Here is a 17,315-nt window from a genome sequence, read left to right as displayed (position 1 = left end):
CAGAACATGGTCCTGGAAGGCATACTCAAAGGAGGTGCTAGAGAAGCTGGTTATGAGGACTCTGGAACAGGGTCAGAGACCATGACTCTGTATTACTGGGTGAAAACGTCTAGCCTACTCTTAAGCAGAACTCTACTTAAGGCCAACTCTTATGAAAGTCAAAACTCGGCTGCACTGCAGGACTGCCGGACCACTTACCCCACGGCAGCAGGACTGCTGAACAACTTACAGCATAGCAGCAGGACTGCCAGACAACTTACAGCACGACAGCAGGACTGCCGGACCACTTACCACACGGCAGCAGTACTGCCAGACCACTTACAGCACAGCAGCAGGACTGCTGGACAACTTACAGCACAGCAGCAGGACTGCCGGATAACTAACAGCACAGCAGCAGGATTGCCGGACCACTTACCGCACGACAGCAGGACTGCCGGACCACTTACCACACGGCAGCAGTACTGCCGGACAACTAACAGCACAGCAGCAGGACTGCCGGACAACTAACAGCACAGCAGCAGGACTGCCGGTCCACTTACCGCACGGCAGCAGGACTGCTGGACAACTTACAGCACAGCAGCAGGACTGCCGGACAACTAACAGCACGGCAGCAGGACTGCCGGACCACTTACCGCACGGCAGCAGTACTGCCGGACCACTTACCGCACGCAGCAGGACTGCTGGACAACTTACAGCACAGCAGCAGGACTGCTGGACAACTTACAGCACAGCAGCAGGACTGCTGGACAACTTACAGCACAGCAGCAGGACTGCCGGACCACTTACCGCACAGCAGCAGGACTGCTGGACAACTTACAGCTGGACAACTTACTGCACGGCAGCTGGACTGCCGGACAACTTACCGCGCGGCAGCAGGACTGCCGGACCACTTACCATACAGCAGCAGGACTGCCGGACCACGTACAGCACGGCAGCAGGACTGCCAGACCACTGCACGGCAGCAGGACTGCCGCACAACTTACCGCACAGCAGCAGGACTGCTGGACAACTTACAGCACAGCAGCAGGACTGCCGGACCACTTACCATACAGCAGCAGTACTGCTGGACCATTTACCGCACGGCAGCAGGACTGCCGGACAACTTACCGCACGGCAGCAGGACTGCTGGACAACTTACAGCATAGCAGCAGTACTGCCGAACAACTTACAGCATAGCAACAGGACTGCCAGACCACCGCACAGCAGCAGGTTTGCGGGACCACGTACAGCACGGCAGCAGGACTGCTGGACTACTTACCACACGGCAGCAGGACTGCCAGACCACTTACCGCACAACAGCAGGACTGCCAGACCACCGCACGGCAGCAGGACTGCCGGACAACTTACCGCACAACTTACCGCACGGCAGCAGGACTGCTGGACAACTTACAGCACAGCAGCAGGACTGCCGGACCACTTACCATACAGCAGCAGTACTGCTGGACCATTTACCGCACGGCAGCAGGACTGCCGGACAACTTACCGCACGGCAGCAGGACTGCTGGACAACTTACAGCATAGCAGCAGTACTGCCGAACAACTTACAGCATAGCAGCAGGAATGCCAGACCACCGCACAGCAGCAGGTTTGCGGGACCACGTACAGCACGGCAGCAGGACTGCTGGACTACTTACCACACGGCAGCAGGACTGCCAGACCACTTACCGCACAACAGCAGGACTGCCAGACCACCGCACGGCAGCAGGACTGCCGGACAACTTACCGCACAACTTACCGCACGGCAGCAGGACTGCTGGACAACTTACAGCACAGCAGCAGGACTGCCGGACAACTTACCGCACAACTTACCGCACGGCAGCAGGACTGCTGGACAACTTACAGCACAGCAGCAGGACTGCCAGACCACCGCACAGCAGCAGGTTTGCGGGACCACGTACAGCACGGCAGCAGGACTGCTGGACTACTTACCACACGGCAGCAGGACTGCACTCTAGGGCTTTTGTTCTGCTAATCCTTCTACTCAGGTTAAACTAGTTCAACTGAAGCAGAACAAAACTACAACACCAAGAACGAATGGATAAGACAAATGTGAGTTTAGGACACTTCAGATGTGCTGTAACCAAGGTGTAAGGACCCCACTACCCAGCGCCTCACCAGCAGAGCATGCGGCCAGTAGCCACAGGTTTGTGACTGCAGACCAACAGTGTTGAGGGCTGATCTCACATAGGTCTCAGGGGTCGGCTTGTCCCACGTCGGAGTTCGAATTTTACTCATTTTCGTTGCCACAAAGAAGGGAAGAACACTCTGCAGAAAAAAAAGGAGAACAGCTCATTTATAGTAAATTTGTAAGACTGTAAAGGTGACATTACACATTGAAAAGAACTAGTGAATTAAAAGTAACAGATTAAGAAATGCAGTGGATTCTCTTTTGCAACAATTTAAAGGCAATGATAGGCTATTAATTTATCCATGAAGTGTTTTTGCCTCATCTCACCCACTGTAATATTTTAAGGCCAGCATGGCACATATGCATATATGGAACATATTCATCTACTCTACAGAACATATGAATACATGGGACATATGCAACTAATTAAAAACAATTCACTGAATACCCCTCAAAATGTATCTGTACAGAGCAAAATAAAAAGAAATGACGAGGCAATCTACAAATCTGGTTTTGTAAATTATGCCTAATGAAACTATAACATCCAAATACACACAATAGAAAATGAAAGGGGTTGTGTTCTTATTTATACCACAACACTAGTGTTGGATGCGCAGACAAGGACACTGTGAAAGAATTCCGTACTGCTTTGTGTTTCACCAGAGAGCGCATCTCAAACCACATGCGATTGTCACCTCCAATCCCATCATCCCAACCCTTGTGTGTTGCCACCTAAAAATCCCATGGAGGATAACCCAGAGACCACTGGTACCAGGAAACAGCACTATCATCTTCACGACTTCTACATCTTCACTGAACTGACCAAAGAGCCGGCGACCAGTGCATCACATGAACTAGTGACAGCATAGCCAACACATACTAAACAGCTCAGGTCACAAAACCAGTGTGTCACCTTCTGTTTACGGAGGATGTCACAAACAAAACTCGAAAATGAGTTAGGGACCAGGCACCATGGCATAAGAACCCATGTTAGAAACCATCCTCAAGAACTGAACACCATTAAAGTCACTGAGCAAACAGCAGCTGAGCTCATCTGTAGCCAGAAGGATGCCTCGGCTTTCAACTCATAACTACTAGGCGCTGCAGACGGATAGCTGTCACTGAACACAAATTGGGAATAAGAACATTGGTACAAGCAACGCAAGATAACTGAACTTGGAGAGAGAAATAGGAAAGACGCTTCACTTTTCTTGAGCATCTGAGAATCTCTTAAAAAAAGACACCGTGATGGACTGTCTCATCCGCTTTTGCGCTCTTCTGACCCAAAGTTGGAACTGCAGCGGCCACAAAGAATTAGATCACACTGTAGCAAAAAGAGATGGCCTGAGCCAGTAAATTGTGTGCTTCCTCAGACACCAGCAAGCGTGTTAAGTGATCCTGGCCGCCAAGAAACATGGCCCCTTTTAATATGATGATGCTGAAATTTAGCAAGAGTTTGCCACAGAAACCACCTGAACTAGAAGGAGATGCATCTTACTTAAGCCACGGGTAAAGAACTGGGCCACGGGTAAACGAAATATCCTACTTGACCCCGCAGTAATGTTAACTATAGACTTGTGTTATACTCTGTTCTTGCCCTTAGGTGTGACTGATGCTCTCTGACCACGATACATTACCCTCAGCTGTTATTTTACGTGCCTTTGTTTTTATCTGATGTGCCATAATATCATTTCACAACTGCTGATTCGTCCTACTGCATTGTATCATTATTGTTTTGTTTTTGTGCAAAACTTGAAAATAAAGTTAAAAAAACAAAACTATGGATTTGTGTTTCTAAGACTTGGAATGACGCTTGGACACATTGTGCCCACCAGGATGGACGCATCGAGCTCGGCTCACGGTCACTCTCACAGAAGCCTCAGCCAAACTTCAGCCACGGTTGTCATGGGAGGGAGAGAGTATTGACAATGTCCTGCGACAATGGACCTCCCTCGAGAGGCCGATCCACCAACATACGAATACCAGGGAAAATCCCTTCCACCACTAAAAGGCTCATAGCTGTAATCAATGTACTGGTGGCGTTACGGAGACCATGATGTTATGGAAGACTTAAACAGTCTAGCTTGCAGCAGTTAACTCACAGACAGACTGTGGAAACACTACAACAGTGGCTCAGAGTTTTTATCTGCATTGTAGCTCAGCAGCCAAGGAGCATGCTGAAGAGTTTGAGGTTTACAAACACCTCAAATCACAATCTCAACTCTCAAAAGAAATCATGGAACCTCTTCCTATCGGATTGTTAGGGAACTACCGGGATTTGGGAACGTGAAATCTTCAATCAAAGACTGGGGCAGTATAGTCTATTCAGTGTTCAGGAACTTCGCATGCTCTTGCCTTGAAATAGCCATCGACCCAGGAGACTGAGGTGAAAATGGGATTACCCAAGAGATCCTATACAGGAGAATCGCAAGCAGTTTGAGACCCCGCAGATAACTGAGGGGCGATTGGGTAGAGGCTCAGGAAGAAATACTGATTCCTACTCTCAAGTTCATCATGTCGCGAGCCCTGGTTGCTAAATGTCTTCTGCAACAGGAGCGTTTACAAGTGGACAAAGTAGAGAATGTGGCTGAGCAGGAAGGCCTGCTGTGGACACCATAACAGGCCTCTGACCCAGCATCTAGTGTTCTTTCTAGTCGGTTGTTCCGGGCAGATCATGGTCTGATCTTCGGCAGACTCCTTTTCCCAGGCAGGTCTTTACAGCGGGTCTCTGTTAGCAGGTTCACAGGCCGAGCTCATGAGGTGAGGAGAAACCCCTCCACTCTGGGAAGGCCACGTCTTCACTATCACTGGAGCAGTCTCCTGGGCTGCTTAGGTCTAGATGGTGGCAGCAAAACAGTCTACATCTTCTGCCATGCATGAGACGATATCTTCGTCCCTACCTAAAGGAGGCTAATACAGTGACTCAATAGTAGTGGTATATCCAAGGGAGTGGGCACTCGAAGAAACATCTGTGCCCAGTCACCAGAGCAACCACCTTTGACACTCCAGTGGCTTTCCACCTCTTCCGCAGGTATTTACTCAGCTTTTCTTAGGATAAATGTGAGAGCACCAAACGATCTGGGATGATTATCTGGTCAACACTCTCCATTCAGACCTTTGTGTAGGCCCTTGTTTGCTCAGCAGATCTAGTCTGCGCTCGTACTCACAATATTGTAGTATGGGCACTCGGTAATAACCACAACACTAGTATGTTGCTCCTGAGGAGACTTTTGGGTGTGTGCAGTCAAAACCCATCAGCAGAGAACAACAACAGAGGGGGGTGAAAAAGATCCAAGATTGTAGGCAGAGGCAGGGCTAGGAATAGGGCATACTCAAATCAGGAGGAAGTATCCCTCAATTTACTGGGACCTCGTTTTTAAATCACAGTAACTGAATTTTTAAATGTACACCAGCATTAGGTTCATGATAAAATTTCTATCACTATCCCCAAAACCTTGCCGGTGTGTGGCACGAGCCAAAAGCTACGAGAAAAGTTAACATTTTGGCGTTCTTCAAGTCCAGAGCTCTGCTACAGGTAGAAATCACAAAATAGGTACATCACCTCAAAGTGAGCTTAGATTAAATTCTACTGAGCAGAAAATATAATATGTCCAAAAGGACGCAAGATAGCGCTGTTCCTGATGCCACTAAGAATCTTTAAATAAATAGAAAAGAAAGCAGACTCCTGAAAATAGAGCATAATTCTACGACCGGTGTAGGACCATGTATTTGGAGATGAACAGCACCTCACTTACTGCTTCTTCTGCAAACAGCACCAAGAGTTAGGCAAAGAGTCACTCGGAACCTGCAAGGCAAGCGCTGCTTCGCCTTCTCAGGAGTCCACAGAAACTCCAGGCAATTCCACAGGGCATTGAATAGAGCTTGTGTACTTTCAAAGGAGGGGTCTCATCTCTTGACTGAAAAGAGGTTATCAATCTCTGGTTAATACCAGAAGGTAACTGTTAGAACATCCTCAGGAGAATCCAATACAGTACTAGATGAATGCATTGGTTTTCTGTTAGGCATGCCAATAATCCGACATTGAGCACAGTGATGGCCACCATCGAATCCTATTGACTCTAAATGCATCCTTAGATCATCTGTCAAAATTGTATTTTTGTGCTAATTTCTGGTTAATGTAGATTATTAGTCCTTAGTAAGGCTCTCTGCACACGATGTGCTGGGTGCAGCCACACCTGGGCCTCAAATAAAAAAATATTGTGCTGCATAAAAAATGCCTTGCTGTAGGTTCTTAAAGAAGGAGTCTGCAGTTAGTATTGGGCCTTTTGTGATGGCTAACGCGGCGAAGGAACTGTCATATGAGTAGAAGTGTACATTAAATTCTATTGGCCCAAATTTTCTTTGGAGAAGTTTGTGTGCCAGCTCGGATCACATTTCTAGGTCCTATGAACGTTCCATTGTAATAACCTCCCCGTAACAATCTACCAAACTGAACACCGCAAAACAAAAACAGAACAAAACCAATCCCACCTGATCACTCACCCGCACCTGGCCACAGACTGCAGAATAGCCATTGCAACTTGAAACAACTGTCCTCACTACCAGAGAACAACTTCTGTCAGACGGATCACCAAAAGCAGCGTTGATGGAAGCGGCCTCAGGAGAAGGAAAGCTCATGGGCAAGATACAGGAAATCCAACAAGGATAATGCGGAAAGTAAATAAATCCAGTGTCAAAGTAATCCACAAGTTTACTGCAGGAAAAGGAAACTCCAGTCACTAGTAGCAGTTTAGGTGGTCAGAATGTTAGGGGAGAGGATGTGGCCTTACAGCTAGAGCGGTCGACCTCGAGGCTCGGGGACCGGGATCGACTCTCGACAACGACGCTCAACATCCTGTGATTCTGGGCAAATCACTAAATGTCCCCGTGCCCAACAAAAAATGAATGTGTCCATCTGTTACGAAACTGGTGCTCATGCAAAGTGCTCTGTTACCGGATATCTTCGGGTCAAGTTTGCGCTATATATATATAACTAGATATAAAAAAAATGCCAACCGCCTCTACGGCTCCCCACTCAAGTAGAACCATACCAACATTCCACAAGAACACACCATAACCCAGGCTAAAGGGAAGAATGCAGAAGATACCAAATACAAGATCTAATTACTTTTTTGAAAGTTTTATATAGCACTGGCTAGACACGGAGGCATCAGAGCGCTTTATATGAGATAATACCAAACTAAATAAATGCCAATACTGTTACCATCATTTTTCCTTATTTATCACAGCACATTGGTGTTAACCAAACATGGGTCCTAGACTTATAATTCAGTCTGAATAAATCATTTTTTATTTTGTTCACTTGAAATACATTTGTTAAATCATTTGTGCAATTTTTTACACCTTTACAAACAATATGCAAAAAAAATAATTTATACAATAAATATACAAATCAGAATATACACATTCCAGAATATTCACAAACTCCCAATCAATCAATACATTTCACATTCAACACATTCACTCTCACACCACAAAAGAATACGCTATTTACATTCAAATTTCCTTAACCAAATACACAAAACCATAGATAATATGTTTTTGATACTTGTGTGTTTAGAAAAAAAATTATAATATGTCTTTATAGATCTTATGGCGTATAGACTAGCGGTCTACGCGTTACAAACTCCAAATAGGTTCGGAGAACTCATCAGGACCTCATAGCTCTTATTGAAAAAGAGCCTCCTTAATCAACCCGACGTAGAACTATGAAGACCACGCCTTATGGGCGCCTCTGGGAGCTACCCGATTGCGAGGTGCATTAGTGATTGAGACATGCACACAGACTCCATGAAGAAGGAAACACTGTGAGTCTATTTCAACATACAAAGGCTTCGAGACAAAGCTCCTGCACACATTTCAGCACCCAGAGGCGCCCATAAGGCGTGGGCTTCATTGTTCCACGTCGGGTTGATTAACCCCATCAGCGCTGATGACAAAGCCAGCTCGTCATGGGCGTTACCTGCGCTACGCGGATGACGAGCTGGCTTTGTCACGTTACGCGCGATTTTCAAATTTCAGCGCACAGCGGGAAAACCCGCTAGCGCGGTAGAGGTTAATGAGGCCCAGTCTTGAACCACAGGTAATGTCTAAAGTACAAGGTTATGTAAATAGGCGTCCAGCAGTTCCTATGTTACTATCCTATCGCCTGGATCCTAGGAAGATAAAACTAGGGCCAGAGTGACCATTTTGAATTAGTCCTTCCGCAGGAAAAATGGAGAGGTCGAAGATCTAAAATAGAACGAAGGCTTCTGCCCTGTTTCAGCACTCTGAAATAATGGGGGCAGCAAAATGGCCAAATGGTCCACTGACGGCCACTCCGAGGATGGAAAATGCTATGGGATCGAAAGAAATGGCAGGGCGCAGTGCCATGGGGGAATCATCCTTTACCACGCCTCAATTACAGTGGGGTATGTTGCATCGCAGTTTTGACTACGCAAGTCGTTATATCGACTTGCACTGGAGGGCGCTCTAGACTAAGGAATAGTGTAAATTACTATTCCAACACCTTCCCTACTGTACGTAGACTGGAGTTGGAATAGTAATTCACACCGTCCCTAAGTCCAGCACCCTCCAGCGCAAGTCGAGGCAACGACTTGCGTTGTCAGTACCGCGATGTAACATACCGCGTTGTAATAGAAAGCGTTGTATCGTCATACAACCTCCTTTGGACTTTTTGCAGGTTCCACCTGTTGCATATTATGGCTTGCTCCCCAAAGGAGAAAATTACAGCTTCTGCCTCACTTGGGATAGTTGTTTTCTGCTAACAGCAGCTCAGAGGCTTCTGTTTCGGGGGTGAGGGAGGTTTCAAGATTCAGGGGTTCCCTGTTCCTGCAAGCCTGAACGCTGGCTGATGGAGCCCCCTACCCTGACAGGACTGAGGTGTCTTGTTTGGTGGTAAGCTGTAACGCTGCGTTTAGGGGAAGCCCTTTGCAATGCCTCGAAAAGGCCAATACTGCTCTGGATACGGCCTTGTGAGTGTGGAGAGACCGAGGGAGTGAGTAGTGGTTTTATTCTCTTTGAAGCACTCAAGTGATGTCGGCCGTGTTGCCAAAAAGATAAAACCTCTCAAAGGGCATATCTGTGAGAGAGGTTTGAAGGTTTTCTGAATAGTCCATAGATCAGATCCATGTGTGGCACTGTAACAACACGCTAATGCTGAGCACTCTCCCTAAACTGTCTGTGGTGTCTAGGCCTGACCGTATGAAGTACTTGGCCATACCCTGGCTGTCTAGAACAGATAGTGCCAAAGAGAAGCGAAATTCTTCTGTGACTGTAGGCAAGATCTCAGCCTCCAATGCTCCATAAGCCTAGAGTACCTACGCAGTAAACAGCTGGCGTCGGGCGAAGCTAGCTGGAAAAAACCTCTTCCCAAAAGCCAAGATTTTTTCCAACCCTGCCCGGAAGGTAGCAGTGAGGGAATTGGGATTAAACCTTCTAATTTACAAGGCCTTCAGGAAAAGTGTTCTGCATCAAGAAGTCAGAGTCACACGGTACAGGTCTGGAATGTTAGGACACCTGTATGTACACAGACTGACAGGAGTAGGGTTTAGCCCAAGTGCCCATGAGGATGCTGGGCAGGGCTACGCTGAACTGCAGCAGCGGTTCAAATGTGATCTGTTTGGGATGTAACACTTGTGTGAGGATGCTGGCGTTTATGTTTTAGCTCAATAGAAGGCAACTGCAAGTCTAATGACTTCAGCTACTTGACGAAGGACCACAGCAAAGGAAGCGGACAGAGACAAAACGAATCCTATGTGCAGGGAAGTGCCCAGCTCAATTGCCTCTTGCAGGTCCAGATAAAATGATGTTATGGAATGAATTCATCCCTACTATTAACATCATTATCAAAGGCTGATTGGCGTTGGTCAAATTCCGACGCAAACAGTTGTTTAAGTACTGGAATGCGGCTCGTCGACAAAGGCACGGACTTATCTGAATCAAAGTACTGGGACCAGGTGCACTGGAACCGTACACAAATGGGGACTCTGCTGAGGTAGAGACTGATTTGATTTGTAGATCGATTGAATGATGGGACAGACGTCCTTCTCTGGCATTGGGGATGGCGTTGACACTGCCGAATGGGCATGGATCATGGTATCTGGTATGAGTCGGAGATAAACCTTAAGTGGGTTAAAGTAGCACAGACGCCACTAAGGAAGGACCCGCAGGCGGTAACCTGACCGAAGGCCTCTATTGATGCATGCATCTTGAAGGAGCCATAGGGTGGCGAGGATGCAGAGCATGGCTTCTTTCAATCTGTTGGGGCACTGCTGATAAACCCAGTAATTCTGGGGACATCGGGATCAGCTGAGGAATTAGCTCCTCGGTAGAGGACCTACCGAGAGGCATCTTGACATCCTCGCACCTTCTCAGACAGGGTGGAAAGGCTGAGACAAAGAATGCTTGGACTTCTTGCACCTCGTTTAGGATTTAAACTTACCCAAAGATGTGGGAACATGTCTGTGTCCTCTACTTGTGTGGGAGAGGGCATTAAACTATACTCAGTGACCTGCAGCTTGGCTTTGAGTACCCCGATCGCCTTCAGGTGCATTAGGCTTCACCAAAAGAAGGGAGTGAAGAGGTAATGCTCAAAAGAGCTTAAGAGGTGGAAAAAAAATAGTAGTGTTCCTCCAGACTACGTGTCTCTCCTACAATGGTGGAAAGCGCACAGCTTTTTTTAAATTCCCCTCACCCACCAAAAGGACCCTTGGTGGCATGCTTCATCATCGGGATCTACCCACCCCGCTGCGGGACGAGGCGTGGTGCTACCTACGACTACGTGGGAGCACTGATTATGAAAAACAAAACTATGTGTGGTGTAGGAGTGTGAGTGGAAGGGTCATAAGTGAGTGATTGGTGAACAAATAAAAAAATACCTGGCTCAGTGGAAAAAATACATTTTATTGTACCTTTAAGCTGGTATCGTTAAAAGTGGGAAATGAGATGGAGATACTATGCTTTAATGAGCGTATCTCTCCTTAGCTCATCCAATACCTTCTTTTTCTCCCTAATCCACTTCTAGGGACTCTTCCCCAGTCCCAAACCTCCTCCTATTACTATGATATCCAAATAAACACTTTCTAGATGCTTCCTTCCCTTTTGTATCTCTCCATTACCCATTTTAATCCAACTAACAGACTAACATGTTGATAAAATCAGATATATAGTAGAAGGAGCTTTTAATGGTACAACCATCAACAGTAGAGATCACAGCAAACTGCTCTTACATTAGTTGGAATGTAAACATTCTTAGTGTGATGTCACTGTCCATGACAGCCTTAAAGACACAGCAACATAACACATCCCCTTTACATAATGAATTAACAAATTGAATATTGATGAAAACATAAAACTTTTATATAAGAGGAAAAAGAGCAAAGAGAAACTGTGAACATTAATGCATCACATAATCACTAAACTTTTTGGGAAGTTGAGAAGATCTCTTTGGAGTATCCCTCTGGTGACTGGTGGAAGGAGGAACATTGGGAATGTTGGGAGCACAAGGAAGTTTGGAGTCATTACAGTAATGGTTCCTGACATCATTGCTTTTGGCCAGTTTAGACATGTTCCATGTGCAACCATTATCTAAAGTGACAACATTCTTCTTTATGGAAATAATGGTGAAAGGTCCCATAAAATTAGAAACACCTTTGTGACCAAATTTCGGTTTTTTCACAAGAACACTGTCACCCACATTCCATTTCCTGTGTTTGACAGCCATCTTGGTATCATAGCGTTGTTTGTATTTCTGCTGATATTCTGTCAACACAAGTCTCCTTCTCACCTCTCTTTCCACACTGTTCTCAACTAATTTCTCTGGAAGCCAAGTTGGATTTAGCTTTGAACAAGCTAATCTACCTCTCAGAGCCTCAAAAGGAGACCTTTGCATAACAGCATTGGGAGTCGTGCGATGTGCCCACCACGTCTCCCTCAACACATTGCTGAATGACATCTTGGATTCTAAAGCCCTTTGTGCACAACTCTTAACAACCCTATTCATCCTCTCCGTGAGACCATTTGCTTGAGGAGAGTAAAGAGCTGTTTTCTGGTGGATAATACCAAGACTTCTCAAGAAGTTGTCCATCTCACCAGAAGTAAATTGTACCCCATTGTCAGTGAGCAAAATTTTGGGAATACCTTCAGACCCAAACACATCTTTTAGGAATTCAATTACAGTTCTTGAGTTAACTACACTCATACATTTAGACACAACCCACTTAGAAGTGTAGTCAACCAGTAAAACAACATATCTCTCATGTGAGGGCATTAGTTCAAAAGGGCCGGCTATGTCTAGACCTAACTTTGTCCAAACAGCTACTGGAACCTCCACAGGTGATAACGGTGAGTGAGTAGTAGTACGTGATTTGTCATTCACTGCACACAGATGGCAATCTTTAACCACCGTTTCCACCATGCGATCCATTCCAGGCCACCAATATCTTTCCCTGATGCGAGCCTTCGTTAAATTTCTTCCCAAATGTCCCTCATGGGCTAGGTTGACAATCTTCTCTCTCAATTCATTTGGAGGCACAACTCTATCACCTCTCATCAAATTCCCTTGGAAAAAAGTTAAATCATCTCTCACGGACCAAAATGGTTTCAATGCATTCTCTAGAGCATGATGATCTGGCCAGCCACTCCTAATCACATTCCTTAGCGATTGAAAAACAACATCTTCATCAACTTTGCGTGACCATTCCTCTTCAGAAATGGTAGACTCCAAAATCCAATTTATACACGTGGTAACCTCAGTGACACAATCTCTATCTATGGGAAGTCGTGACAAGCAATCAGCTGGTTTGTTATTTAGTCCTGGAATGTATTGCACAGAGAAGTTGAATTCTTGTAAACCTTCGCTCCACCTTTTCAATCTTGGCGTCATATGATCACTCTGATGACATGAAAAAATTTGAACTAGAGGACGGTGATCTGATTTAACTATAAATGGTATCCCCCATAAGTAAAATTTGAAATGACAAATAGACCAATATACTGCCAACGCCTCTCTTTCAATACAAGAATAATTATGTTCAGCTTCTTTTAGAGTCCTTGAAGCGAAAGCAACAACAACTTCTTCACCATTAACAACTTGGGAAAGCACAGCACCTAAACCTTTAAGGCTGGCATCGGTCGTCACTATGGTTTTGAGTTTAGCGTCAAAATGACCCAGGGTTGGCATCTCACCTATTTCTTTCTTAACCATAACAAAAGCTTTCTCGCAATCATTAGACCAGGAAAAATGTACACCTTTCTTCAAAAGGGATCTAATGGGCTCAACAAGACTAGCAAAACCTTTAACGAATTTGGAATAAAATTCCGCCATCCCTAAAAATGACTTGACCTGATCTTTATCTATTGGAGTGGGTGCTTTAACTATACTTTCTGCTAGTTCTAATTTGGGTTGAATCCCGTTCCCTGAGATAACGTGTCCCAAATACGTGACGGATTCTAAGCCAATGCGACATTTCTCCCTTTTTACTGTGAGCCCACTCTCGTTTAACTTACCTAATACCAATCTCAATACTTTATCATGTTCACATGTGTCTACACCATGGACTAAAATATCGTCCTGAAAGAACATTACATTGGGAAGACTCCCCAAAACCATCTTCATCACTCTTTGGAAACATGCGGCAGCTGAGGCTAAACCAAACGGCATTCTTAAAAAACGGTAAGCACCTAAAGGTGTAACAAATGATGTCAAGTGCCTGCAGTCTTTATGGAGCACAACTTGATGGTAAGCAGATGAGAGATCAAGAACGCTAAATATTTTTGCTCCCTTTAAAATGCTGATACTCTCAGCTATGTTTGGCAAAGGCTGACGGTCTACCCAGATCCACTCATTCAACCCGCGAAGATCCACACACATCCTAATTGATTTCCCACCATCTTTGGGTGCTAGAACCACTGGACTCAACCATTCTGATGATTCAATTTCTTCAATCACTCCTAAATTTAACAATTTTTCAATTTCAAGTTTTAGTGGCTCTAACATCATGTTGGGTACTTTTCTGACTCTGTGTACACACGGTCTTGCAGATTTCTTAAGAATGATTTTATGTTCGAATCCTTTTAAACATCCTAATTTGTCAGAAAAAACGTTGGGATAATCATCAAAGTATTTACTAGACTCACACACAAGGTCTATTTGGGAATGAAGATAACTGGAAAGAAAATCTTTCATCAACATGACTTGATTTTTTGGATCTTCAGCTCCTGGATTAAGAATAATCCCTAAGTCATGTTGATGTCGCCATCCCAGGAGATTATCACCTCTGACAGCTACATAAACTTTCCCAGATATACACATACCACTAAAAGAAATGTTGGCCACAACATATCCTAAGATCTCTATTCTTGACTTATTGTAGCTAAGGGGAGAAATGTCAGAAGGTAATAATTGAACATTTTCTAACCCAACCACTTCATCCCAAATTTTGTTACCAATTAACGTAAAGGGAGATCCAGAGTCTGCCATGAGTTTAAACACAAATTTGTCAATTTTTACATCACAATATGGCATAAAGATACGTTCTGTGTCAACCATCACATCATTAACATTGGAGACCGAGGTTGGCAAAAAATTGTGCTCTGTGTCGACCATCGCATCACTAACATTGGACACTACTAGTGTGCGTACCACATCAGAAATTGGCTCACTAACCTCTCTCTTCTTTCCAGATCTACATACTCGTGCATAATGTCCTTTGATACCACAATTATTGCATATGCTATCCCTAGCGAAACAATGGGGAAAATTAGAGGAGTGGGAGAAACTCCCACATCTGAAACAACGCATCCTTTGGTTACTTATGGGACGTTGTTGGCGAGAATCACGTTCTTTAGAAAGTGTAGACTCTTTGAAGGAAGAAGGGCGATTATCGAGAGTGTTTTTCTGAGCAAACGTCTTTTGGAAAGGTTTGCTCTTTGAATTCACATTGACTTTTGCTACTTCGTTATGATCTTCACAAAGTAGATCATCATCTTCCAACATATGTACAGAGTCAGAAACCTTTTTTTTACTATCACTGACAGTGTGACTATCATCCTCTTTATTTTTTCTAATTTCTTTTACCCATGTGGAGGTATTCTCCATACCTTCTACAATGTCCAAAGCTTCTTTTAATGTAGGGTTTTTGGATAATAACTTCTCTTGAACCCTTGAACTGTTCGTGCATCGAACTAGTTGGTCCCTAACTAGAGATTCGGACAAGTCGCCAAATTCGCAAGTTCGAGAGAGAGTTTTCAGAGCCGCGACATATGTGCCCACGCGTTCACGAGAACCTTGAACACGAGTAAAGAACCTATGTCGCTCTAGAACAACATTAATCCTCGGACCAAAATATTGTTCTAGCATTGTCATTGACATTTCAAAAATGTCTGCAGGTTCCCCATCAGCTCCACCAATAGGTATGGTGTCCATACTGTCATAGGTGTGTCTGCCCTCCACCCCTAGATTGTGCAGTAAGATGGCTTGTTTCCTAAAAGCCGAAAACTTTTCTCCTCCAATGGCAACTAAGTACGAGTCGAATAGGTTTCTCCACCTCTTCCAAGGGAGAATGGGTTCACCTTCCTCCGAAAGAAATGGAGGTGGTTGTGACATACTAGACGTAGTGGCCATGGTGAGGAAATTGTATAGATACTGAAGAGATGTCTTAAGAAGTATGTCCTAAAAACAGACAGAATTGAATTTAATATTCTATTGGCCAAACGTAAATAGAATAATATGTACTGAAAACTCACTACTTACTACTACTTTTAGTATTATCAATAACTAATCAACCAACTAATTACATTTCACTATAGCATTAGAGTTTGATTTAAACCTTAGACTGAACAGTAATGTGTAATCATTCTTTAAAGTACATTACATTACATATGTGCACAATCCAAGTGCATTGGTGAGTTCCATTCAATGCAGTGCGCTGCTGTGCGCATCAGCGTGAGTGATGTGACGTTCAGTTGCTTAATGTGGAAAAAAAGGTTAAAATGCGCTGCCGTGCGCATCGGCGTTGTTGATCTTGTTGATGCGCGTTGCCGTGCGCATCGGCGTGGTAACTATGGAAATCCAAAATGGCCGCTGCGTGGTGACGTCACGCGTCGGACGTCAGGAGGCAAAGTTCACCGTGTTCGCGTAAGACGCACGCTTGCCTCAGACAGTCAGAGCGAGGAGAAGAAGGTTGGCTGCATCCACGCGGTGACACGCGAAGTAAAGTGCACGCGATGCAATTTTAAATGGCAACAGGGTAAACGGTGAGCCTCGAGCAGGAGGTAGATCAAAGATAGTACCTGTGTTCAATGTCATATAATTCCTCCGTTGTTGTCCCAAGTCGCAGGTAGGGCAAAGCGGCACCGTTGAGTTGAAGTCGAGTTATCTATAGTTGTAGATGATGAACGCTGTGAGCCTTGTGATTCCAAAGACGGTTCAAGATCGTCCAATCTGCCAAAACAGTGCCAAAAGTCCCAAAATTTTCTAATTCAACAGGGCAACACAGCTAGACTGTAGAATATTTACTCAGAGAGTAGAAACCAAGTCCAAAACACGTATGCTGTGTTCAATGTGTCCAATGTAGTCTAAAAGTTAGAAAAACGAATATTTCCAAGTCCATAGCGAAATTCTTGAGGTAGGGGAATTGATGGTCGTGGTTGCTTGTCCCCAATCAAGCCTTGACCCTCGTCGCCAGTGATAAAAGCTCTGAATCAGATATATAGTAGAAGGAGCTTTTAATGGTACAACCATCAACAGTAGAGATCACAGCAAACTGCTCTTACATTAGTTGGAATGTAAACATTCTTAGTGTGATGTCACTGTCCATGACAGCCTTAAAGACACAGCAACATAACACATGTCCATCCCTCAAATGAACACATGTTCCACACACTAACCCAGGACTAATCCTTGTCGCATACCTGTCAACTTGAGAAACATCTCACCGTGTGAGGAGGGGATGGGGCCTTGAAAGGGCGGGGCATCACACAGATAATTACCCTCGAGGCACTTTTGTACCCTCCCCCAAGACACTCCTCCTAAAGGGAAAAAAAAGCTTGCTGATGTCCTGGGGTGTTTTAACACCTCTTAATGAACGTCGGTACTTTAAATCCTCGTAAACCCACCATTTACAGTGGTTTTCAGCTTGTTTTGGCTGCCACCGTGTGATATTGG

General features: G+C 44.9%; 1 protein-coding gene across 1 annotated transcript in view; it reads right to left on the bottom strand.

Moving 5' to 3' along the window:
• HSD17B12 (hydroxysteroid 17-beta dehydrogenase 12) overlaps window positions 1-17,315 on the bottom strand; it is a 331,988-nt gene that overhangs the window by 7,625 nt on the left and 307,048 nt on the right. Inside the window, exon 10 of the mRNA XM_078684345.1 lies at window positions 2,116-2,265. Coding sequence (XP_078540471.1) covers window positions 2,116-2,265 — 150 coding nt within the window. The remainder of the gene's footprint in view (window positions 1-2,115; window positions 2,266-17,315) is intronic.

Source organism: Lissotriton helveticus, chromosome 3_2, assembly GCF_964261635.1.
Source record: "Lissotriton helveticus chromosome 3_2, aLisHel1.1, whole genome shotgun sequence".
NCBI lineage: Eukaryota > Metazoa > Chordata > Amphibia > Caudata > Salamandridae > Lissotriton > Lissotriton helveticus.
Note: the sequence above shows the minus strand (reverse complement) of the source record. Positions and strands in the feature narration are given on the sequence as shown.